The sequence below is a fragment of the Herpailurus yagouaroundi genome, unplaced genomic scaffold (assembly GCF_014898765.1).
Source record: "Herpailurus yagouaroundi ecotype Mexico unplaced genomic scaffold, PumYag 196, whole genome shotgun sequence".
Lineage (NCBI taxonomy): Eukaryota > Metazoa > Chordata > Mammalia > Carnivora > Felidae > Herpailurus > Herpailurus yagouaroundi.
In genome coordinates, this window is record NW_024412427.1 from 21,882,562 (window position 1) to 21,909,796 (window position 27,235).

The 27,235-nt window shown below is 42.3% G+C and overlaps 1 protein-coding gene across 13 annotated transcripts in view; it reads left to right on the plus strand.

Moving 5' to 3' along the window:
• PLCB4 (phospholipase C beta 4) overlaps positions 1-27,235 on the plus strand; it is a 419,941-nt gene that overhangs the window by 257,681 nt on the left and 135,025 nt on the right. For all 13 annotated transcript variants that reach the window (XM_040447668.1, XM_040447674.1, XM_040447664.1 and 10 more), the window contains 3 exons: positions 20,407-20,487; positions 21,345-21,404; positions 22,928-23,071. In XM_040447668.1, coding sequence (XP_040303602.1) covers positions 20,407-20,487; positions 21,345-21,404; positions 22,928-23,071 — 285 coding nt within the window. The remainder of the gene's footprint in view (positions 1-20,406; positions 20,488-21,344; positions 21,405-22,927; positions 23,072-27,235) is intronic.

Sequence of the window (27,235 nt, forward strand, 5' to 3'; positions counted from 1 at the left end):
TGAGTGGGGGAGGGGCAGAGAGCGTCCCAGGCAGGCTCCACACTGCCAGCGCAGCCCAGTTTGAGGCCTAAACTCACAAACTGTGAGATCGTGACCTACGCCAAAGTCAAGAGTCGGACGCTTAACCGACTGAGCCACCCAGGCACCCCACCATTGCCCGTTCTTATGAACTGGTAGGACTTCACTCCCTGAATACACCAGAGTGTCCCAAAGATTGGCAGTTTCCGAAGGCAGCACTGCAAGCACTGGAAACCTTTAGGATTATTTAAATACACTGCATGGCCTCTAATAATTCAGAGAAGGTCATTTTGAAGAGATTAAATGTAACCACTGGCTGAGTATCTTGCCTACTGTCATATAAGCAGAGACATATTGGAGAAAAAAAGTACTATTTTTACACTTTTTTGACCGAAATGTGGTTTGATGAACTAGAGGTTCATTATCGCTTGAACTATTTTTATTTCTCGGGGTGATTTTCTTTGGTTATTAATCATCACCTCTCACTCATACTTAGGAAATACTGATTACCTGGGCTTCTAAAGGCATTTGCTTTTCACCCGGGTCCCTCTGAAAATCTTGAACACGTATTGAATACAATCTTGCTCAGCTTTCAACGTTAAGTGATATCAAGATTTTCAGCAAAAAAAAAGTTTCAATAAAGCAAATGCCTTTCTTCATAACATATCAAACAAGAAAGCCACAGTACTTCGAGTTGGACTGTAGCCACTTTTTTATTACTGTTTCCCAGTCCTGTAAGATTCAGTTCTTGGGACCCACGACCACCAAAATATTGAAGGCAACAAAGTGCAAGCAGAAAAGGTTCGTTTCCACAGTGAGTGTGAACAGCAGTGAGAAACAACAGCTGATAGCAAGTGGGAGGAACAGAAACTGGAGAAAACACAGCCCAAGCGCCCCAAAGGCGTCATAGCAAAGGGACCGTTTATGAAGGGACATAAATGCCTTTAGCACCATATGACAACTAACATTATCATAATGGCCTGAAGGAGCAGCCAAATATTAAATGACGTTCCACATGCTTGTTTAAAGAAGGCAGGAGAGTCTGTCAAGCTGTGGGTGAACCCTCCCTAGGTCAGAAAAAAAGCAGCATCAACTGGTGACGATTTTTAAAGTACATGTTATTTTGCCAATAAGTGTAATCAGCGCAACTGCATTTAAGCATTATTGTATTATTTCTGTGTTTCTTTGGAGGTGGGCAAAATTGTTAGAGACACAGCAGCCTGCACGGTAGCCTCTTATTGTATCCCTGTGCCATTTCTACATCTGTTTTTTAAATTTTTTTTGCATTTATTTATTTTTGAGAAACAGAGTGAGACAAAGTAAGAGTGGAGGAGAGGCAGAGAGGGAGACACAGGCTCCAAAGCAGGCTCCAGGCTCTGAGCTGTCAGCACAGAGCCTGATGTGGGGCTCAAACCCACGAACCATGAGATCACGACCTGAGATGAAGTCGGACGCTTAACCAACTGAGCCACCCAGGCGCCCCTCTACATCTGTTTTTTATGTAACTTTACTTATAAGCTACTTAAATGCAAAATAGATTTTGTGTCCTAAGGGATGCTTATTATTAAATCTTTAAAGCAGATTTCAAAAAAAAAGTTAAAAAAAACCAAAGCGGTGATTTTTCTATTGCCAAAGAGAGAAATAGCAATACTTTTTAGAACACGTGTGACCCAAATGTCTCTAACTCAGTCTCCTGACTTTCCTTTAATAACCTGTTAAACGGCTGAAGACCCCCATCCCCCTGGCTATGCCAGGCCCTCCCCAGTCTTTCCTAGAATTCCTACATGCTTACATACTCTTGGTGATGACTCCTATCCTCAGTGCCTTCTTTTTTTTTTTTTTTTTTTTTTCCACGTTTTTATTTATTTTTGGGACAGAGAGAGACAGAGCATGAACGGGGAGGGGTAGAGAGAGAGGGAGACACAGAATCGGAAACAGGCTCCAGGCTCCGAGCCATCAGCCCAGAGCCCGACGCGGGGCTCAAACTCACGGACCGCGAGATGGTGACCTGGCTGAAGTCAGACGCTTAACCGACTGCGCCACCCAGGCGCCCCAATCCTCAGTGCCTTCTTACCTCTCTGTTCTCAGGACTGTTCCCTGCTCTGGTTTATTTCACTCTCTAAATCCTTTGCATATATCATCAAATCCCAAGAATCTTTCATTTAAGATTTGGTGGTAGCCGAGGAGGGCTGGACCCACAACAGGGCACACTTCAAGATTAAACGTCAGAGATCATGCTCAACAAACTTCATTAGCCAACCTGGCCAGATAGTGTTTCCCATGGTCTTCTCCTTTTGCCCCCCTTTTCCACTAAGATACATGTTCCTGTTTCTCTAATTTTCTTTTTTTTTCTTTTATTTGAGAGAGTGTGGATGAGCAGGGGAGGGGCGCAGAGAGAGAGAGAGAGAGAGAGAGAGAGAGAGAGAGAGAATCTCAGGCTCCATGCTCCATGCAAGCCCAATTTGGGACTTGATCCCACAACCCTGGGATCCTGACCTGAACTGGAATCAAGAGTCAGATGCTCAACTGACTAAACTGCCCAGGCACCCCTCTTTTCTTTTTTAATCTCTCCCTCAGAGTCCTTTTCTAATTTATCTACTTCCTCTTTTCCACATGCCTCTTCCCCAAATTAAAAAAAAAAAAAAAAATTTCTCCCTCTCAAGCCAAACAAGCCAAACAGAAAATTTTAGTCCTTTCTCTCCCTGAACAGTTTGGAAGTGAGAGTTTGAGGTAAAAAGGGAGCCAGAGTCTTTTGAGACCTTCATGTTTGTATGACTCTGAAGGGCAATGAATGTACTGAAAATTTAACAGAGCTTTATCCTAAAGAATATTCTGTTGCCCTTCTAGCTGAGTGGTCACCAACAGAGCTTTGCATGACAGACGGGGTCGATATCTGTGTTGCCCATTCCCAAGTGTGGCTGTCCAGCACTTCAGATGTGGCTGGTGAGGGGTGCCTGGGTGGCTGTCGGTTAAGCGTCTAACTTCAGCTCAGGTCATAATCTCACAGCTTGTGGGCTCGAGCCCCGTGTCAGGCTCTGTGCTCACTGCTCAGGGCCTGGAGCCTGGAGCCTGCTTCAGATTTTGTGTGTCTCTCTCTCTGCCTCTCCCCTGCTTGTGCTCTGTGTCTATCTCTGTCTCTCAAAAATAAACATTAAAAAAATTGTTTGACAATAAATTTCATATATAAATAAAAAAAAAAAAATGTGGCTGGTGGGGGGCGCCTGGGTGGCGCAGTCGGTTAAACGTCCGACTTCAGCCAGGTCACGATCTCGCGGTCCGTGAGTTCGAGCCCCGCGTCAGGCTCTGGGCTGATGGCTCAGAGCCTGGAGCCTGTTTCCGATTCTGTGTCTCCCTCTCTCTCTGCCCCTCCCCCGTTCATGCTCTGTCTCTCTCTGTCCCAAAAATAAATAAACGTTGAAAATAAATAAATAAATAAATAAATAAATAAATAAATAAATGAATGAATGAATGAATGAATGTGGCTGGTGGGATTGAGAGAACTGGGTTATTAATTTTAATTAAAACATACTTAACTCCACGTGGCCACTGCCTATGTTATTGAACAGCATGGTTCTAGACCACAAGCTCAAACTACAACCAGAGTTTAAAATACCATCCTCCTTTCCCAACACACAGAAAGAGTTCTGCTCTCACTTCGTTGGAATCTACAGTTTACTTCAGCCATTTCTTCTTGATGGCAGCCAGAACAGAGATTTAAGTGTTTCATACATGACTCACCTCAGGCCCCACCCTTCCCACATCAGAGATCCCCTGGTGGGGGCCACCCCTTTTTCTCACCCATGGGACTTTATTGTAACTGAAGCAAGGAGCCCTGGTGGATTGTCTTTTTATGGCAAAACCTTGGTCTTTATAGTAGCTCCTTCCCCCTTCTCCCTCCAGCCCCCTCACCTAACACACACGCATACGGAATCTGCCAGGGTAAGGGAAACCATTACTGCAGTTATCAGACCCAGTGGAGTATCAAAGTGCAGAATCAGTACCAACCTGAAGTAGGGCTGAGTGGGACAGGCTGACTTTGGCCTCTTTCCAGGACAGCTCTGAAATCACGTCGAGGGCCATGCAGTGAAACTCCAAAAGGCCCAGGCAGCCTACACACCCCAGGCTGTTCATCAGTGAAGTGAAGAATTTTCCAAATATAATTTTCAAAAAAACTAAAACCACAACCCTCATAGAAAGTATTTTGGCTTCAAGATTTATTTAACCCCTCAATGAGGACACCAGCAGGATGATAAAGCTAGTTCTAAGAGCACTGGAGGTAGAAAATTGTACTGTTAACCCTGAACAACCTGGGGTTTGGGGCAGTGACCCCCATACAGTGAAAAATGCACAACTAACTTTTGCCTCCCCCAAAACTTAACCGCTGATAGCCTGCTGCTGACCAGAAACCTTAATGATAATATAAGCAGTTGATTAACGCATATTTTGTATGTTATATGTATTACCTACTGTATTCTTACAATCAACTAAGCTAGAAAAAAAAAATGTTATTAAGAAAATACTAGGGGGCTCCTGGATGGCTCCGGCTGAACACCTGGACTCCTGATTTCCACTCAGATCATGATCTCATGGTTTGTGAGTTTGAGTCCTGTCTTGGGCTCCACACTAGGAGGTAGCATCATGGAGCCTCCTTGGAATTCTCTGTCTCCTTCTCTCTCTGCCCCTCCCCCACTTGCTCTCAAAAGTGAATATTTTTAAAAAATTGAGGCAAACACATTTATAGTACTGTACTGCATTTATTTAAAAAAAAAATCCACATATAAGTGGACCCATGCTGTTCAAGGTCAACTACGTATAGTCAGGAGAGGAAAGTGGACACAAGTTTTGTCAAGTAGACACAGAACTGGTTACTGTCCTGTGCAGCAATAAAACTAAACTAGCGGTTGTCTTTTCTACCAGACACAAATCACATGCATCTCTGTGGAACAGAAAACAATGGCAACTTATCTAGCTTACTCTGCAAAGAATCTGGGCCCTAAAAAATAGTAACTAGTAAGTTGAACAAAAGTACACTGTTCTATAGCAATAAATCCTCCTTGGTTAGGCCTCTTAGACAGTGCTCTCTTCAGTGTCCAGAGGATATATAGCCATTTTTTGTCTTATTCCCAGGTTCTGGATCATTTAAAATGAATTGTACCTACAGGGTCAGGGTATTAGCCTCAAAAAGTAGACAGCAGAATTTTGTGTATTACTTGTATTTGCAGTGAGTGATAAAATTGCACTTCTTTAAACTCCACTTCATGCGAGTGAATTCCCTGTTCCTAAACATTATGAGGAAATGTTTTTGTTGTTGTTACTGATTTTGGTGGTTTTTTTTTTTAATTTTTTTGTTGTTATTTTTGAGACAGTGTGAGTGGGGGAGGGACAGAGAGAGAGAGAGAGAGAGAGAGAGGGAGGGAGGGAGGGAGAGGGAGACACAGAATCCAAAGCAGGCTCCAGACTCTGAGCTGTCAGCACAGAGCTCAATGTGGGAATTGAACTCACGGACTATGAGATCATGACCTGAGCTAAAGTTGGACACTCAACCAACTAAGCCACCCAGGCATCCCTGATTTTGGTGATTTTTAGGGAGGGTGCTTTTTAGTCCTTACAGTAGAAGTTTCTTCCATGATGAGCATTCACTAGGTGCTCTACAAAGGGTGTTATGGTCTAAACGCTGTTGAACAAACGGTTGTTTCATTTAAGCCCAGAAGAACCCTGTTGTTAGGTCTGTCTCTAGCCTCCTTTTACAGATTGCAGAACCAAGGCTTGCAGTGGTTAAACCCCTCACCCCGGTGCCATAGCCAATCACAGCTGAGCAGAAAGATTCCATGTGCTAGCCTGCAGTGGTTCTCAAAGTGTGGTCCCTGATCAGCAGCACATGGAACCCTTGCTAGAAATGCAAGTTATCAGGTCCCACCCCAGACCTACCGAATCAGAAACTCTGAGAGTGGTCTCCAGCAATCCTTGTTTTCAGAGCTCTCTGGGGTGATTCTGATGATGTGTAGCGCAAGTTTGAGAACCATGAGGCATAGAACGTCAAAGAGTTCTAGACTTCCTTGGAAAGAAAAAAAAATGAATGCATTTAAAGTTCTTTACAGCTAACCTCCCCCAACCAAACGATGCAGATAAAGAGGGGAAAACATTCAGGAAAAGAAACTTTTCTTTTTCCAGGGGAGTTCAACATAATAGATTTTATTTCCCTTTCAGTGTGCCAGGCACAGTGCTAAGCACTTGACCTCAGTCATCTCTTTAAACCCTCAGTTGGTGGTAAGGATTAAGTGGGATTGTTTCTCACATTACACAGATGAGGAAAGAGAAGCCTAAATTAGTTAAGGAGTGGCCTACTATTCAATGTGTAGTGACTGATGGAGCCTGTCTCCAGAACTGATTGATAAAGAGAACACACGTGAATCACAGCTACCTGTCCCATGACTTGGACCTTGAAATGGCTGCCATGTGCAAATGATAGCATTCAAAATATGGCACGTTAGTGCACTGAGTGTTTTAACCTGAGGGAGTTTGAGAAAATAGCAAGTGCCCTCCTTCGACCTGGAAGAAGGAAGCATCCTTATCTCCAAAGACAAAGTACTCCGAGAAGAATCTGAACAAACAGGCCTTTCTTAAGATCCCCCAGTTTACTACACTTAACCTCATACTCCTTGACCTATCATATTTCTACATGACCGTCCACACTATTCATCATACCTAATACAGAAATACTCAGATTTAACCGTTTTTTCTGGTCTTCATTTTCTTATGCAGACTCCCATGTCTCGTGTTAAAAAAAAAAAAAAATTCATCTGAGTAAATGTGAAGATCAAATTGGCTTTGTTCAACAATTCATGAATTCATCTAAGCATCCAGCAAACAGGAAGGGGCTCTGTTGATCTGCAGGGAGGGAAAGGTTTTTTAAAGCAAACAGGAAACAGAAAACGGGACTTACTAGTGAAGAATGCATTGTTTTAGGCAAAGTTGCCCTCCTGAGGGGACGGAGGGCATCTATCAGTGGACTACATACTAGTGCTGACCAGAAAACCCCAGGCTGGCTGGTTACAGGTCACATTACTTAGGGAGATTGAAATTGCAGTAAGGTCAGGCATTAAGTCTTGGTTTTCTGACATGGGGTCTTAATGTAAGTGACTGCACTTGGGGCATATGGTTTTCTTTTTAATCATACATATAACTTATAGTAAATACATGTGTATGTTCTTCTTTTGCTAATCTGTCTTTGTCAGTTTAATTTTCAGACCCAGCCAGGGACCCTAAGAGGATTAAGGAAAATTTTTTTCTTCCCCTACACAGTTTTTTGAAGATATGTATGATTTTTAAATATTTATATACACACACACATATATATGTATATGTATGTGTGAATATAGATGTATATATACATATGTATATATACACACACACATATATATATATGAAAGCTACTTAAGTCTTTTAGTAACCTATGTGCTGTATGTATCTCAGACCATAATTATTTACATTACTACATCCAGGAGTTCTTAATTTGATTCTTTTAAGGAGATGAGGATGGAAAGAATTTATTTTTCAGATATTTGCCCCTCCCAGCAGATAAGTGCCTCATTAGTGCTCCTCAGAACACTAATACCTCTACCTTATAGTCAATAAGTATCCGCCTATTGAAAAGTATTAATCAGGACTTCTTTAGACTTTAGTTTTTTGGGGAAAAAAACACCAACTAGGTACAATGTACTCTATGGAAGGAGCATAATATTTTCTTTCAACCAATGAAAATAGACAAGAAATATCCTCAGTAGGGAAGCCTGTCTCTTAATACTTAATATTGATAGATTAATAAACACATGGTTTTTACACTTAGTCTTAAGGCCATAGATAGCAAATAATTGCTCTGAAATGATAGTGTGTCCGAAACATGTAATGAAGTGTGTGGGTTGAGCTAATATGGCTTTCCCAGGTGGCAGGCCAACGTGCTCTTTCTACTAAGGATTTCCCTGATGACACTTTGCTGGCTCCTCTCCTGCTCTTCTGTAGATCTTCTTCTCCCAAGTACCTAAAAGGGCGGATGATCCTCTTAACTCTGTGAAGTACAAAAAGGAGCCTAGTTTTTGGATACTCCCCCAAGCCAGGTCGCCAGGATATTGTTTGCAAATAAAGAAAGGGTTTGTACTACATGGTATTTAGGGTAAAATCTTTACAAGAGAGCTCTTTCTTGAAAAGTCTGAAATACACATAGTTGGTTAAGGGCATAGGTTTGGAGTTAAACAGAAATTATCTTTAACTTTGGATTTGCTACTCAAAAAATGGCACTATAAGCCAGTCTTAAACCCACTGAGCATTAAGCCACAGCTTCCTTATCTGAAAAGTGGGGATGATAACACCTACCTTGCAGGGCCATTGTGAGAAATAATTAAGAGGGATATTTTTAGAATGTGAGTGAGTGTATACCTGTCTTCTGGTTAAACCTTCAGTGGCTTCCTACCTCATTTCAAATAATTTCTGAATTCCTTCCATAGCTTATAAGCCCCCTATGTGACCTGCCACTTCACTGAGCCGTGGATGTTCCCTGAAAATACCAGGCACACAATCCTCGGGGCCTTTGCACTTGCAGCTCCCTCTCTGGACTGCTCTTCTGTGAGCTCTTTATGCACGTGCGCACATGTTCACATACACAGACATTACCCTTTTAGGTTTTTGGGGTTTTTTTCCTTCATATTTATCAGTTCTGATAGATTGTTTTTTGTTCATTGTCAAAATTCCCCCTAGAATATAAGCCATAAGAGCAGATACTTTGTTTTTATTTGCTGCTCTATCTCCAGCAGGGAATTCATTCATTAAGCACCTCCAGTGATCCCAGTGATCCTTAGCTACACATCTGGGACTCTTTTTTTTTTTTTTTCCTATTTTAAGTGGTTCCTAATGTTTAAGGAATTCTAAGGGTACCAAGGAGCTGTAACTGGAGGTCCTTCTGTGGGGGGCTCTGGAGAATGGTTAGCAAGAGGTCCTGTCTGTGGCAGCCGTGGAGGTATGCCACTTACGTCTCCTTCCGGGGGACCCTGCCGCTAGCTGTGTGTCACCAGACAACCTCTAGCTGCTGCAGCTGCTGATGACATTCATGCTGAGATCCCCAGCCTGTGAGTGACCTGGAAGAGATTCTGGAACCGTTCCTTTTCTGCCCCAGATGAGGCTGGTGGGAGTCCTTGCTCCAGGGCTTCCATCCACCTGGTGGAGACCCTTCCTCTCTCCCCTCACAGGTCTTAGTTCTGCCTCATGGTTTGAAGGCTCTCCCTGTCTGCTCCTGCCTCCTCTCCCTTATCCCTGATGCAGTTAGCGCTCCCTTCAGTGTAGAATGATGCTAAGCCTTTGGATCTGCAGTTTTCTATAGCTCTCGTCTCACTATAGAATTCTCTGGGTGATAGCAGTGGACTTTGTATACATGTCTCAGTAATTTCTGCACTTTTTGCAGACTGCAAGAAGCGAAAGAGCCAGGATTGGCCCTAAGATCCATTGGGACTGTGTCTTTGAGGCCCAAATATAAGCTGTTACAGAAGACAAAATGTAAGGGAGTGATACAGCATGCAGCTGGTGTAAAAGCAGGCATTTTTAAAAGCTGAATTACTGAAGTAGGAAATGTGTATATTCAGAGGGAAATTCCATGGAAGTCCTTTGAGGTTCCTTTCCCTTCAATGACTCTGTTCAACTTGGACTACCATCTCCAGATAGCAATAGCTCAAAACATTCTTTCCTCGACCTGCTTCTTCAGATACATGTCTTCTCTGTCACTTTATTTCTAATCATTTGCTCAGTGCAGTTTATAATTCTGGAACAAATTGTGGTTTAATTAGGAGCGTTTTACTGAAAAGGATTTTCCAGCTTGTGGTCATGCTTCAAGCCCATCTGCCAAGAGCACATCTCCTGTTGTTCTTGGAATTTTAGGTGGTGGCCGGGGGTGGGGTGGGGGTATTAGAGTAAAAGTTATTTGGGCACTTGTTGAAGAATGATAGGGCAGACTGTGGTCAAGAGATGACTGCAGTGGAGGTTATACACTACTCGGGGAGAGGTTGAGCTCCACTCTGAATACAATGAGGAAGGGGGGGATTTGTAGCCAAGGAGCAGGTGGAAGTCACCTGGAGACGGTGGAAGTTGAGGCACCTGATCAGATATCAACGGTGATCACATCCTGACGGTAGGAGATTCTGGCTAAACCAACTTAGCAGGATTCCAACTAAAATCAATCAATGCAAAGACAGACATGGAAGCCCAAAAGTGGAGGTCTGGCTGGGAAGAAGATGCAGAGGACCCCACCTAAGGTTTGCTCAAGGAGAGAATCTTTGGTGGCAGGGGAGAGGTATGGGGAGGAAGGGGACATATTTGATTTTAATGTTTGTTGTAAATATTTATTACAAAAGTAGTTCTCTTCCTCCCTGGCTCTGAGTAAGTTTGTCATCTTTAATTTTTCCTTATTTTAATTGCTAAAGTCACTAAGTTTTGACTAACATGACAGTTTTCCTGTCCAAGTAAATTACTTTCAGTGACCACCCACTCCTCCTAAAAGTGTGTTCCGTTGACCTTGTTCTTCCTTCTGCAAGCTAAGACGTAGTGACTGAATATCCTAGGAATAATTGCTTCAAGTGTTCCGTGGCAAGAATCAGGGAGCCCGTCCCAGTGTCCTGCCACAACACAAGAGCTCTCTCAGAATGTGACATTCCAGATTTGGCTTCAGAATACCCACATCAGAGGTTCTTCAGGGAGGGAGAGGGACAGAGACAGACACAGTCTGGCATCTCACACTGGCAGACCTTAAAAATTTAATCCCAGAGCTTTACATCTGTATCTGGAAGTAAACGGGAAAGTGGAAATTCACAAATACTGATTCCCATACTTTAAGCAATCAGAAACACGGAGTTTGACTCTCTTACGTGGCCCATCCACGCACAACATCCCCCGATGCCAATTCAAATCCTACTTGAGCTGACTACAAATTACCACAGCCAAAAATAGGGTCAGAGGCCTTGTTAATAATAAGCACCATCGGGGCGCCTGGGTGGCGCAGTCGGTTGAGCGTCTAATTTCAGCCAGGTCACAATCTCGCGGTCGTGAGTTCGAGCCCCGTGTCAGGCTCTGGGCTGATGGTTCAGAGCCTGGAGCCTGTTTCCGATTCTGTGTCTCCCTCTCTCTCTGCCCCTCCCCCGTTCATGCTCTGTCTCTCTCTGTCCCAAAAATAAATAAAAACGTTGAAAAAAAAATTTTTTTTTAAAAATAATAAGCACCATCAAGTTAAATTTCAGGGTTTTAAAAGATACATAACTTGAAAAATCAGGAAAGGTGTTATGCTTTTCCCTTGCTGCTTTTCAGTAGCCTTCATCGACTCTTCTAAGCCAGGTCACTTGAAATGTTGAGGATATTCTTTTTCTTTCTTTCTTTCTTTCTTTCTTTCCTTCTTTCCTTCTTTCCTTCTTTCCTTCTTTCTTTCTTTTTTAATTTAAGTAATCTCTACATCCAACATGGGGCTCGAACTCACAACCCTTAGGTGAAGAGTTGCATACTTTTCTGACTGAGCCAACCAGGTGCCCCGACATTCTTTGTTTCTGAAGAAAGGAAAAAATGAAATGGTTGGGGGAAAAATGGAAAAAGTGAAATGATTAAAATTTTCCACTTGATATCAGAAAAAGAGTTCACTGTATCTCCATCATTGCTGAAATGATCAAGTTATATGCTCATGGATGGTTATTGAGGGGGAGACATTTTCATTTCTGTTCCTATAAAATTTAGAACAACAGGTCTGGCACCTTGTGCAGCTTTCCAAATAACTTCCTGGATTGCCCTCTCACCATCTGAGAGCATCATCCACCCCTTCAGGGAGGTGCAGGGCAGGGGCTCCTAACCCCAACAGTATCTCCTTGGGTCACTACTCACTAACTGAAGAGGCTAGAAGCTAAAACTGTGTTCTGAGGGCTGAGCCTGTGTGGCTGATTTAGCCTGAGGCTGGCTTGTGCGGGGAACAAACATGACCTGACCTCCTTGTGCAAAAAACAAAATTTCACTGAGCTGCGTGCAGTAGTAATTTACAAACTCTGGGTTTCCTCCATATTTCGGCTCCCAGATTTGCATTCTGGAGCAGTGGAAGTAAGCACACAGTAGTACTGTTGCTCATTGTGAAGAGATGCACTCCGTGCCGCCACGGAGATGTGTCTCTGCTGCTTATTATCTGTGTCCTCGTGGGCAACTTGCTAACCTCAGGATCAGTTTACTCATCCATAATGTAGTGATGGTGGTATTTACCTCCTTTGTTCTTGGATGATTAATTGTAACTGATAACTGGCAACATTAGTAATAGTTACTGGTACAATGTTATTAACAGTCAAGAAAAATTTACTGGGTTCAGATTATGCCTGAAGCACTCAAATGCCCAGAGGTAGCCTGTGAAATGGGCAGTTGTTACTGGTTGTTCTCCCTGCTTTTGGGGATGAAGAAACAGAGCTCAAATAAGCTTGTAACTGTCCAGCCACATCCGGATCTGGTCTGTCTGATTCTGAAACCAGTGTGAAATGCCCAGTGGTTTCTGGTGTACATGAAATGATTTTTGTGCTATTGACACATGTTTCTACCACATCCCAAAGTAAGCTGTGATGCAGAGATGCGTACCACTAGATAGGATGAATGGAACAGGGGTTTAGCCTGAAGGGAGGGAAAGAAATATGTGAAGGACTTCAAATTACAGGCAAATTTAGCAGTCAGCCACTCTGTGGACAGCAAAAATGTTCCATAAAGTTGACAAAAGTGAGCTTCAGAGCTGCTACTTGTGATCCTAGTGGCCAAAGCAATGCAGAAAGGCCGTCATGGGACTGTCTGCCGGATTATAAAGGAAGCAACTGATCAGGAAAAACCATTTTACTTGGTACTAGATCCTAGAAAACACTCTGACATGATGTACGCAGCTGTGAAAAACACCCCTCCGAAATAACCTGTTAATAAGTACCGTCTGTGCAGCTTGGGGATTCACAGGGAGGCCTCAAGACATACTGTAATAAAACCTAAAAAGTTTCCAGCGCCTTCTAACCCTAGTGATGGTTACTGGCATTCAGTGACAAGAAGAGCGGAGCCTCCAGATAGGACTGCTGAACAGTTACCTGGGCCCAGCCCTGACAATGGCACCCTCCCTTCTGGGCCTCAGAGCAGGTACGATTCAAATGTGTGCTTTGGTGGAGCCAGCAATCCCAGCTCTGCCCTGTCAGCTATTCTGTACTGGACCAGACGCTTCATTGCTGTGTCTTGACAGCCTCCTTTATAACATAGGAGTAAGAATAGTACCCTCCTCGTAGGAATGGTGGGAGGTGAATAAGGCAATGTGTCCGAAGTGCACGTAGCATCGCCTGGCGCTCAGTAAGCATATCTGCTAGTAAAAGCTGGCTCAGGGGCACAGAGGCAGTACTCTGTGTATTTGGTGCTACAGACGCCTTGGGGGTTGCTTATCAACATACCAAAACTGTATACATCCATCTTGGTTTCTGGTTGAGCATTAGATAGGCGGAGCAAAGGTTTATATTCAGTTTAAACAGTTTAACCTAGTAGGGACATCTGTCTAAAGAATCAAAGGCCATGGAAAGGAATACAAAAGCTGCGAATGCTCTTAATGTTACGTGACCAGTCTCTTCACAGGGTAATAGTGCATAGCAATGGTCTGGGTTGGAACAGCCATGACCAGTGTCTTCCTGCTCCTCTGTAGAATGTGAGCTGAGAAGCCCCAGTGTCTATCATCTCACAGGGTCTATAAATTAGAAGGGAGATTAACAAATGCAGTGAACATTCTGGATCCTTCCAGGGGGAAACCATACCCATGAGGGTAAAAAAACAACTTCTGGACCCATCTGTTATAGCAGGTCTATAAATCATTTCTGCTGACAGAATGTCATCACCAAGGGCTTTAGTTCTAACTTGAAACCAAGTAAAAAAAAATTGTGATTCTGAGAGAGGAAGCGTTTGTGCAGAATCAGAAAGGCTCCGCTACCTCTAGCCAATTCCTCTGGAATAAAGAGCTAAAATAAATAGGCCGTGTGGCATCACTTGGGCTCTGAAGTTCCAGGATCTTGATAGAAAGCACTAGCTCCTGGTTAACTATTCCAGACTCCACCTGTGTCCCTAGTCTGTCGTCTGTTTTCATGCCAGTGGTTTATAATGTTACTGAAGTTTGATAAGACCTCTAGTGGCGTGTCGGTAACTCAGATGTCACTTGTCTCTCTCCAACTTTAACAGAGCCCTTTTCTCTTCCTGTCAGTTCTTATCAAACCAGGAAACAAGGACAGTGAGCCCCAAGTTTCCCCAAAGGTGGAGCCTGCAAACAGAGGGTTCGTTTACTGACCGTCCAGAAATCTGCTGGTAATAGGCACAAATTAAAAATCACCTTTGTTGCACAAGATTTGTCGATTTGTTTCCAGTACTTTATAGCCCCATGTGGTTCTCATGCTACCATGTGTAGCTGTGCCCGCCTGGCACATTTGCATCATCGCTGAAAGTCTATTGGACAGCACTGATCTAGTCTAAAGCCTTGCAGAATTGGCAGCACATTTAAATGAGATGGTATTTGTGAAATGTCTTGCACAATAGCCCCCAAATTAAATAGTACCAACTGTTTTCTAATGACTACTACAATTTTTTCAGCACTTAGCTTGTCCCAGGCACTTAGGCTTTCTCAATTGTGAGAGCCCTATAAGGTTGGGATCCATTTTCTTAATTTTACAGATGGGAAAAGTGAAGTTTGGTGAGGTTAGGCAGCACCACCACCCAGATTCTCCAGCAGATGCCTGCTGAGGAGACTGGCACTGGAGCCCAGGAACTGTGAACTACAAAGCCTGGACCCCAGCACCACCTCTAGAAAGAGAGTCCCCTTTCTAGAAAACAGGAGACTCCTGCTATGATGTGAATGTCTCCACCCATTCCACCTCTCTTTATCTCCCCATCCAGTCACAAGCACAAAAGAGCCTCTGCACAGCTGTTTAAGTAAAGTGGTGTTGACATCTTGATTAGCCAGCCCCAAGTCCCTTTCCCTAGCTGGTGGTAAGACTTGACCATTCCCTGTTTGATGATGAGACCCCACAGTAGAGAGTTGTAGCATTTGTAATGCTGGTGGGTAATGACGGTGGGCAAGAGGGCAGGAGAGCAGAGGTACGAAAGAGCACAAAAAGGGGCATCTGGGTGGAGCAGTGTCCGACTCTTGAGCTCAGCTCAGGTCTCAGGGTCCTGAGTTCAAACCCCGTGTGTGCTCTGCATTGGATGTGGTGCCTACTTAAAACAATAAATAAATAGACACACAAGTAAAATAAACTCAACCACCTGTTACCTGGAAGCCCCACTGAATACCTGCCTCCTCTTCAGAGTATTCAGTCTGCTGAGATTTCTGCCATTCCTCACATGAAGAAATGGGATTAAATTTTGTTTAACCAAAATACTTTTAGAATTGAAACAGGAAAAATATTTTAATGTACGTCATCTTGAAAGTGACCTGAATCTTTGAAAGACAGGTTGTGATATTAAGTAATGTTGAAGTGGCATATGTTAATAGGGGGAAATATGCTAAAAACAGTGTTGAGACACACAGCTTTTAAATATACTCTAGCCTCGATGAAATGGCAGAAGTGCCTCAGGAAGCCCATCGGAGCACCAAGCAGGGATCCTTGAGGCAGAAAAAGGTTTTTGCCTGTAGTGATTCCAGCCAGAGTGAGTCTTTGCACCTCTCAAATAAAATGCCTCACCCTGGTCCCCTGCCTGTTCACAGTTCCACAAAAGGAGTTCCTATGCCTTTCACTCTGTCTCTCCCAGGGGCCTAAGGAAAGAATGAGGTTCGGCTGGAGGAGTTAACTAGTCCTTGAGCTCTGAAGTGTGGCTGTGTCGAATTTTAGGAGTCCTGTGAGAACTGAAATTCTGAGCTCCCTGGAGGAAGTTCTGTTCTGGTTTGTCTCCTTACCAGAGAATCCCATCGCCATTTGTTAACTGCCAAAAGGATTTGCAAAGAACGAGACCAGCTTCCTTTGATGACCCACCCCCCTGCCATGCCCAAGTCTGGAGGGCGGTTTTCCTGACAAGGAGACGGAGAATATTACTGCCTCAGCTAGGTCACAGGGCCACAACCCTAGTTGTGGTCAGTAACTCTCCTTGTGACTCTGTGTGAAATTTAACACAGCTGGTAGGGGAAAAAAAGAATGGAGATTGTGTACTTAAACTCACCCTGAGGGCCAGGTTCTTCTGCGTGTTCCTGGGAGTGGAGAGAAACCTAAATAGATTAGGTTTCCTTCCATGATTGCTGCATACTCAGATTTGTTCTGATTTTTATGGGGAGTTTGAACACGTTTAGTCCAAGAATCTTGTGGACAGAGTGGACAACATTATTGTGAACTTTGTTGGGAACCTTGTCTTTAGCATGGGTCAGGGCTCCTTGGAGCTCCCACAGAGAATTTCTCTCTGGCAACTGCTTCTCCTAACAACCAATGTGTTTTTATCTGTGAACTGTATGGGTTCCTAGTCAATGGGTTCCCAGTCAATGGTGTTTTCTCCCTTTTTGCTTTGGTTGCTAGGGAGCCCAGAGCCAAATTAGTATCCTGTTTTAACTGTTTGGGATCTTATGGTAAGCCTTTTTGGAGCTATCTTTTGTTTTGACCTTACTCTACTTTTCTACCTTATTTTTCTTTTCTTTGTCCAGATTCTTATCCTGGTTTGGAAATGATTTCCTTGTAGTGGCATTCAAGCAGTGCTCCTGGTCCAGTGGGTATTCCTGGGAGGTACCTCAAAGCCACACCCAAACTCTGAGATGAGCTTGTATGAATTATAAAAAGGAGCCTGTCTGCCAGGCAGACAGCCTCATTGCAGTGCCCTTGTATTTGTACATCTGTCTATGGCAGCCTTCCAAGGACTGACCCTGATGGATTCTGGGCTTGGTACAACCCCCTCAACCTGAGTAATTTCTTGTTTATCTGTTTTATCTGTTGGCCTACTGAAAAATGTTTTATTTGAAACAGGATATCGTGTGTTCATTTATTTTCAAGCGCAGGACTTTAGTTTCAGGGTGCCTTTGATGTGCTAGGCACTCGGAACACAAACGTGAACCAGAATGTCTCAAGGATCCTGCCATGTGGAAGTTACACTCTGGTGTGAAAGCCACACGATAAGTCAATAAACAAAGAAATAAAAATAATTGCAGATTGTGATTGGTGCAATTGAGGATATAATCAGGATACTGTAATAGAGAATAAAATGAGAGCCTTTTTTAAGGAGGTGTTAGGGAAATCCCCTCTGAAGACAGGTGAGGTGAGGTCTGCAGGATAAAGAGGCTCTACTTATGCCTAGGGCAGTAGGAAGGGACTTCCTAGGTAGTGGAAGCTGCAAGTGCAAATGCCCTGAGGCTAGAAAGAGCTAGGGAGGAGTTCAAGGAAAAGAGTTCGCATGGATTGAGTGAAGCAGAAGGAAAACAACAGAAAGTGGCATGATAAACAGTCTGAAGGACCCAGATTGTCTAGGAACTTTGAGACCCTGGTAAGGAGTATGGTTTTATCCTAAATAATGCAGGAACCCATTGAATGGATTTAACGCACTGATGAAAAGTTCAGAGTCAATCTGGCTGCTGTGGGAAGAAAGAAGAGAAGCGGTAAGATCAGACCTTGGGTGCAATAATGATGGTTTGGACCGAAGTGGTGGTAAGATGGAGTGAAGTGGATATACATGAAATATGAAGGAGACTCGTTAATGGAAGTGAGAGAGGAAAGTCAAGAATGCTCTGGCTCAATAAATCAGTAGATACTGAACAGGAAGAGGTGAAGAAGTCAAACGAATATAGGAGAATGTGTTCTGTTGTGCTAGGGGCTAGAAGGATCAGGTGAAATGGCCCAAGAGTGGGATGTTAGGAATTGAAATTTCAAGGCGGTAATGATAAGCTCTGGGGGTACTTCGTAATTGACAAAGAAAGAAAAAAAACATTACAGTTACAGAGGCCAAGGAATTGAAAGTTCCACCTCAAAATAAGTTGAAAAACTATTCTTATCATGTGTGTTTCATGGATCACTTCAGATCCTTATTTAGAATAGGATAGAGTGCACATAAATAATAACTATGGTGGCTGGTTCATTGTGGGTCAACTCTGTAAATACCATTTTAGGACATACTTTTGAATGTTGTGCACCAGAATTCTGTACTACCATAAAGATACTGCTTGGGGAGTATTTGAAAATGTGTGAATTCTCCTATTTTAATTAGTTGCTGATTCTTGTTTCTCAATCAGTAATGACACAAGACTCCCTACCACTTTGTAGGTCAAGTTTAATACCTTTTGTGTGGCATACAGTATCCTTCTGATCTAGCCTTATTATGTGTCCAGTCTCATCCACTGCTACTCTTGTGAGGTAGTCTAACCACACCAACTCCTCAGAAGTTCCCACTGTTGGATCAAGCCTACATGTCCTTGCAAATGCTGCTCTCTGCTCCTCATGGATAATTTCTACCCATGCTCTAAGACCTATGTAAAGTGTAATCTTCTGGGTCAAGCCTTTTCAAAAAGGTCGCACCATTCAAAGTGCTATCATTGTGGGTCATGTATTGGCAATATCATGTTGTTAGTAATTTGCTGCCACAAATGTAAATTTGAACCATACATTATGGATAGTAGCTACAGCTTGCTGAATTGTAATTGTGTGTCAAGTACTTTACGTTTATCAACTCCTTTAATTCCTACAAGCCTGAAAGGTATGTGTAAATACCTCCATTTATTAGATAAGGATTCTGAGACTTAGAAAGGGCTTTTCTAGGAGACGATAAAAAATAAATGGCAGAACTGGGTTTTGAGTCCAAAAGCAAAGGTCATCTCATGCCCTCATTCTTTGTATTTTCCATTGCTATGTGTGCAGTGCTTAGCATGTAACTGGCATGGAATTGAAATGGGTATGATATTCTTCTCCTGTCAGAAGACCACCCAAACAAATTTGAAGTCTGACTTTGTACAAGGCCCCTGGGACTCCAAATTCTGACACTTTATGGTGTCCCAGTATCTTGACATTGGATTTACCTTGATGAATGTCTCTGCTTCCCTAAAATTTAGAGAGCTCTGTTTTGATTGGTGCAATCTGAACTACCCTTAAAGTCTTTTTTTTTTTTTCAACGTTTTTATTTATTTATGGGACAGACAGAGACAGAGCATGAACAGGGGAGGGGCAGAGAGAGAGGGAGACACAGAATCGGAAACAGGCTCCAGGCTCCGAGTCATCAGCCCAGAGCCTGACGCGGGGCTCGAACTCACGGACCGTGAGATTGTGACCTGGCTGAAGTCGGACGCTTAACCGACTGCGCCACCCAGGCGCCCCTGAACTACCCTTAAAGTCTTAATCCTATAATTGCTCTTTATTTGTTTTAAGTCACTGCCCTGATCCATGTTTGGCAGACAGGTTCCCTATTGTTTGCTCTGTGATTATCTAAGAGGACAAGTTCTTTAGATCATGATGAGAAGGACATGTGGATTTGTTGACACATGGGTGCCAAGGCTTGGTGCAATGCAATCAGAGGGCAGAAGGTATCTGGGTTCATTTCCTGAATATTCTTTTACTTTCATTGTTGTAAAATTTTCCTGCCGCTCATAAGCACAATGGCGCTTTCTTGCTAAAGACCAGGGATCCTTTGCCAAGTGTATTATAGCTGCCCTTGGGCCCCTGCATGTGGCTAACGTTCCTTCTTGATTCAGATTTTGATTCTGTAGGTTTCAAACATAGTTTCTGGTGTCAAAGGCCATAACAGTGCTTCTCAAACTTTAGCGTGCATTAGAATCACCTGGAGGCGTTGTTGGAACACAGATTTCTGAGCTCTACCCCTGGAGACTCTGATTCAATCCATGTGGGCTGGAGCCCTAGCCTCTACAGTTGATGCTGTTGGTCCAAGGACTACACTTTGTGTAGCTCAAAACCCTGCTCAAGCTCTGGTTTACTGGACACCAAATGAGGTTGGACGTAAAAGCAAAAATTTCAGCAGTTTTCTGAGTAAGCATATGAATGCTGAATTGTGTAGACAAAAAAGAAAAAATAGACTAAAAAAATTATCTCCTGGTTTTTTACATTATATTAAATACAGGCAATGGTACCTCTTTTGTGGAGGGAGACCAGTTGGCTAGAATCTGGGAGTCCTTCTTCCTTCTCTGAGTTCTTCTTGCAATGTCCTAGAGAAACTTTATTCTCTGTGATCAGTCTTTCAATATAAAAGTGAATGCAAAGAGTTTTCAAGATGAAAATACTCCATGATAAGAAATGTGGTCATTAAGGTTTAGGATGCAAAAGCGTCATTTCTCATTTTCCCTATTTAGAGGCTAAAAGGTACTTGCATTTTTATTAGATTCAAAGTGGTATGAGTCATACAGATCAACAAATTTCTTTTTAACAGGAATCCTTTGTGTTTGAACCCAACTGCCTCTTCAAAGTGGATGAATTTGGCTTCTTTCTGACCTGGAGAAGTGAAGGCAAGGTATGGCCCAAGAACAGCAAGTTGTTCTTTCCTGCTCTCTGGTTTAAACTACTTTATTTCTCAACAAGCAGGCAGAATGCCTCTTGAGAGCATGCACCCTATGCTTATTCATTACTTCAAGATTTTAAAAACGTACTTGCATGTGCTGGGCATTGGAGATGCAGTGCTGATCAAGGACAGTATCTTAGACCTCATAGATTCCAGTCTAGGAGAAAAAGCAGGCATTACAAAAAAAAGTAGAAGTCATTGAGTGCTGTGAAAGAGAAGGTCAGGTTGTTACAAGAGTTAAAAACAGGCAGATCTGATTTAATCTTGGGAATTAGGAAGGTTTCCTTGAAGAGATATTCAAGCTGAGGCTCAAAAGCACACTAAGAGGATGGTCATCTTGTTATACCCCAGGACTTCACTCAATACGCAGCACAGTGCACACATTTAATGAATCTTTGAACTGAATTTAACACAGTAGAATTGGAATTCTATAAAAGCATTATTCCCACTTAATGTTTCATGTACACACATATATTTAATGATACACACACACACACACACACACACCCCAGTAATATAGTATTATATGCATAAAGGTAACAGCACTTTTATCATAAAAGTAATAATAAATAATTATGCAGACTTACGTTCATATATATGAACATATATATATGTATATTTGAATGGAATATATTGAAATTGAGGTCTTGACTATTTCTGATCATTGGATATTGCGATTACTATCCTTTATTTTTCATTCCCCCTCTACCTTACTGTCATTGGTGTTGCCTTCATCATCATGTACCTCATCTGTGCCACAAGTCTGGCAGGATTTTGCCTCACTGCTGTATTATATTCTCTCTTTTCAGGAAGGACAAGTTCTAGAATGCTCCCTCATCAACAGTATTCGATTGGGAGCCACCCCAAAGGTACCTGTGATTGGTGTTTGCTGTTCTTCTAAACACAGATTTCCTTAGGTTGGAAAAGGTTTCTAGAATGCTATTTTAACCTGTTATTGCCCAAACTCATCAGCTGGGAGTTAAGAAAACACACAGTTCAGAAATCTTTTCATCTATGGAGTGCCTAGGTAGCTCAATGGGTTAAGCATCCGACTTCAGCTCAGGTCATAATCTCCCGGTTTGTGAGTTCCAGCCCCACGTTGGGCTCTGTGCTGACAGCTCAGAGCCTGGAGCCTATTTCAGATTCTGTGTCTCCCTGTCTCTCTGCCCCTCTCCCACTCATGCTCTGTGTCTTTCCCTCTCAGAAATAAATAAACATTTAAAATTTTTTTTAAAAAAATCTTTTCATCTGTACCTTTTGGGTGGTTTGGATTGCATTACATTTAGTTATATTAGAAACGTTGTTCACCTTTCAAAGAGAAGATGCTTTCATGGTATCAGCATCAAAGAAACCGTTTCCTTAACTCAGAAATTAATTTGTCAAGGGCCCCCTCCCTCCGCTGCCATTTTTTTTTTTTCTTTTCAGCAAACAGTGAGTCACTTCTGGTCTGTGGTTGATGTGGAAATTTAAATAGCTTGGGTAGTTTCATATTTGTGCACCTGTGCACGCAGACATTGGCTCACCTTGGAGGCTCAGTTTGCCTCTGAGAGAAAAAGATGATAGAGCATATAAATCAGTCTTCTTCACAGTGATTGATTTGTTTGAATAAGAAGCTGTTTGCATAGTGGTGCTAGGAATTTAAAAGCTGGCTTTTTTCTAGAATATTAAAGCACAGATTTATTCCCATTTTCATAATAGCCCTGCAGGTTTTTAGATGTTGAAAACAAAATTATGTTCCTCATTTTGTTCCTCTTTGTCTTTTTTAAAGCTGTCCTCTTTTTATGTTAGTTAAAATTTCTGTGTAACTATGTTGGCATTTCCTTCTGAGTTCTCCTGGAGGACAAAATGCTATTTTATTTGCTATTTAGGGTAAAATTATACTGTCATCATTCCAAATGAAGATGCCATGGCTTCTAGAGATGAGCATACTTTTTGTGTCCAGGTTACTTGACAGACTTAATCTTATTTTTTAATGACCCTTGATTGCTGGCCTTGGCAATGCCCATGTTTATTTGCATGAGACCTCAGTCACTGTCCTCTGCTGAGAGACCCCTTTGATCTTTGTGGACACAAGCAGGTCCCAGTCACAACCTTTCCATCCCATTTTCATATACCAGGCCCTGTAATAATTACAACCAAGAACCTAAAGACAGACCCTCACACCTAGTTTTCTAAATCAATAGTATTATAATACCTTTCTTACCAAATGAGTTCAAGTAATGTGTAGTGTTATAAGTTTTACCTCTACAAGCTTTAGAATAATGCTAGATATCTGGGCATTCTAGGTAAAAAGAAAACATTTGTCCTGTGTATTTTTACATCAGATGAGCAATGTTTCCTCCAGGCTTTGATCTAACAATTTTTTCCTGTGTGTATATATATGTCTATACAGGATCCCAAAATCCTGGCTGCTCTTGAAGCTGTTGGAAAGTCAGAGAATGATCTGGAAGGGCGAATAGTTTGTGTCTGCAGTGGCACAGATCTGGTGAACATCAGTTTCACATACATGGTGGCTGAAAATCCGGAAGTAACTAAGGTAGCCTCAGTGAAAGCACCTCTCTCCCTTTCCCCCCCAGATGTATATGGATGGTGTGCATAATCTTTATGTATAATGTCATTTTGATTTATATATTAAAAGTTGTATAGTAATTTAAGATTTAAAAAAATCTATTTCCATTGCCTAGCTGAACATTGGTGTAGAAAATTCAGCAAGCACCATGCTTTTAGAGTATCACTTACATATACCAAGAATCCAAATACCTCTGTGGATATCTTGTAGGGAAAACTAGCCCAGGACCTCTCTCACACTAGAATGTGCACAGGAGTCACCTGGGAATTTGTTAAAATGCACATTCTGATTCAGTAAGTCTGAGATGGGGACAGAATTCTCCCTAACAGGTTCCCAGCTGATACCGATGATGCTGGTCGGAGAACCACATGAATAGCAGGGGACTAGATCAGCACTGCCTGGTAGAAATGTAAATCAAGCCACAGATATCATTTACATTTTCCTAGCAGCCACATTTAAAGAGTAGGAAGGAACAGGTGAAATTAATTTCAATAAAATAGTTTATTCAGCACAGTATACCCAAAATACCGTCGTTTTAATGTGAAATCAAAATAAAACTTATTAATGACATATTTTACATTTTTTATACCAGGTCTTCAAAATGTGATGTGTGTTTTCAATTCAGACCAGCTACATCTGAAGTGTTCAATAGCTGCATATGGCTGATGGCTATCATAGTAGATAGTTCAGGTCTAGACGGTAAAGATATTCAAGCTCCAATCCCTGCCCCTATAAGTTATTGAAGTATTGGATCATGATCCATCTTTTAATACCATACCTAGCGTACCATTGCCCTGGCAAGCAAGTCTGAAAGAGATTTTGTCCCAAGTAGAAAGCCTCAAACATAAATCAGTTTGCTGCAAGTCATTTGTCTTCAGGGTGGTTTTACCTCTGAACAGAGAGAGCTCTCATTATCTTTCTGTAGTAGGTGTGAAGAGGCCTTAGCCTTGATTCTCCCATTGCAGAGACCTGAGTTTGGGGGCTAAGGGAGGCGTTTCATTTTTCCCACTTAATCCTATAATGTAGGATTGAATAAGAAAGTCATCATTTAGAGCTGGGGGGGAATGTACAGATAAGATCATCTGACAAAACCAGACTTCGAAGACTTAACCCTGCACCCAGAGCTAACTGGTGGCAGAAGTGAGTTCTACAGACTCTGAGAGCCTATAGGCTCTCTACTCCCACTCACAAAGTGTGGTCCACATTCCAGCAACACAGCCTCACCTAGAAGGTCCTTACACTTTAGAGTCGCCAATCCACCCAGACCTGATCCAGAATCTTTGCTTTTTTAACAAGCTGCCCCCCCCCCCCCCCCCCCCGCCCCAGATGATGACTCAGATGTGTGGTGAAGTCTGAGGAGCTCCCAGGCTTAGGCTTTGGAGCCAGGAATGGTTGCTCCATGTTACAGGGAAGCCTTTGTTTCTGTCTTGTGGTGGTTTTGTGGGTTTTGTGCTGTTGTTCCAGGTTGCTTCACTTTGGGAGAATAGATATTGCAAAGCCTTTAAGTTCTTTTATTATCTTGCTTAGATCAACACCAGTTTGAATGGTTTCTTGAACCCTGCTGATGTCAACATACATTGTTCCTGCTTTTTGGCATTTACGTCTGCATATTTTCTACAAAGGTCTTTTTTAGTGGCTGTTTGCCATAGCAACATTCAATCCCAGAAGTCCATGTTGACCACCCACAAAGAAAAAGTCTCGTTAATCAGATGCAGGTATTGAGCTGCCCAACATTTTGCAAAAAGACAGCTCTGTAGACCTGTGTTTTCTGGCTTTCATCAACCCGTCACATTACAAGAAGCAGGGTGGCTCAGTATAAGCTTGGCATCAGGTTGCCTGGGCTCAAATCCTGGCTTTCCCCCTTAGCAGCTGTGTGATTTAGGCACACAGTTTACCTCTCTGTGCCTCATTATCTTCATCTGTAAAATGGGAATAATACCAAAGTATCTGCCATTAGGATTGTCATGAGGATTGCATGAGTTACTACTTGGAAAGGGCTTAGTGCAGTGTCCCTCACTGAAAGTCTTTGATGAGTGTTAGCTATTAGGATCACAGGGTCACAGAATATTATTAGGACAGGAAATGGAGTTTAGAAAGCACTTCCTAACACTTCATTTTTCAGATGAGGAGAGTGAGGCCAAGGAGTTAGCAGAACTCAACTAAGACTACACAGCGGGCTAGGCCAGAGTCTGGTTTAAAGCCCAGGCCTTCTCACTTCCCATGTGATGCTCTTGCTGTGCCACCCCACCTGATGCCCTGGGCAAGTACAGTCCTGGGAAGATGGCTTAAATCAGTAAATCCCATAACATTTTTGCTTTCCATGGTTTGATTCCTATCAATCTTAGTCCATTTTGCTTCAGAACCATGTTTGGAGACCCATACTCATGAGTAGGTAGTATATATGTCTATCTTTGAGATAGAGGGTATGTACTAAAAGTTAAGATTTGGGGTTCTTTTCTTGGTAGCATTTCCACTGAAGCTTTGACATGTGGAGGAGAAGAGAGTGAAAAAGCTTGTTATTGAGTATACATTTATGTGGATAATCTTGCCTACTTCCTGATATCAAAACTTAAAATAACTGCATGGTTCATATCATTATGCTACCTCCAGCACTGACACTATCTTCCCCGTCCCCACCATCTTATTTCTATTCCTATGTATGTGTTACAATCCCTAACAGAACACACAAGCCATCAAGGTGAGAGGATTGATACAGAATACAACAAATGTAATGACCTCGGGTCACAGTGATGGCAGAACTCACAAATTCGATCTGGTTAAGTGAGAAATGTGGAGATGTCCCGTGTGTCTGAAATGGCACTTGTCACTTTGTGATACCACTGAAGCATGATTCCAGGCTATGAGCCTGGAATCCTGGTGCCACATGATACGCTAACTGCCTTCTATTCTTGCCCTGTGTTCCTAGTCAGTTTTTCACAAAAGTCCGTTAAAACAAGTCAGCATCTTTTAAAATAACACATACATATCTTAGACACTTTCTTTTAACTGGAAGCATATAATGTGATTTGGTTGTTGGCCAAACTCTTAATATCAGGTATGAAGTATCTTCATTCAGTATGGGTCTGTGGATTGGGGTCCATGTCGTTTTGCCTATATCTCACCCATGAGGCATTTGTTGCCTCAAATATCCAGTTTGGTTTCTTTGAAGTTGAAGTGAGGCTTTTAAAGACATTCATGAAGCAATGGGAGTGCAGAACCCTACAACTTTATGACTCCTTTCTCTAATCCTATTGTTGTCCACACAGTTTGAGAAAAAAACATGTTGAGCAACTCGCTTTTAAAGACATCTTTCCAAAATATCCAACTTAGAGAAGGAACAACTCTCTTTCTTTCCACGAGCGTATTTCATTGGTTCATATGGGTTTTTTTTATGTTTTTATTTTTGAGAGAGTGCAAGCAGGGGAGGGGCAGAGAGATTGGAGGACAGAGGATCTGAAGTCGGATCTGCACTGATGGCAGAGAGCCTGATGGCGGGCTCAAACTCACGAACCATGAGATCATGATCTGAGCCAAATTCAGATGACTAACCAACTGAGCCATCCAGGCACCCCTGGTTCATATAGTTTTGTAATTACAATGGATATGAACACGTTTGGAAACAAACATAAGTAACTCATAGTAAGCATGCAAGGTTAGAACAAAGGATCCAACATATTGGACATTTGCTTACTAGTTGTGAGAGGTTAGCATTCCCTGGGTGGTCAGAGTGTTTTGCTTGTTTTATGAGCATCTGATGAGTGCTGGTCTGACTAGTGAGAGATCAGTCAAGAGACTTTCTAATATAGAACTTGCTTAGGAGTCTTTATCCTATGAGATTCTTGACTCTGTTCTTAATTCCTGGGCTCTCAGGACACTAATGACCTGACCATTCTGAAAAAACACTTTACCAAACCTTTCATCCAGGCAAATGGGCCAACTTTTCAGTCTCATGTACTGTCCATTGAGGACCAGCTTTCATGTGGAGGAGGAACTTTTCCTGACTTTGAGCCATTTTACTTTCTTCCCCAAGAAGTTCTCTGCTCTTTATCTTTCTATTTCAAGTGGGTATCTTATTTTATTTTATTTTATTTTATTTTATTTTATTTTATTTTATTTTATTTTATTTTATTT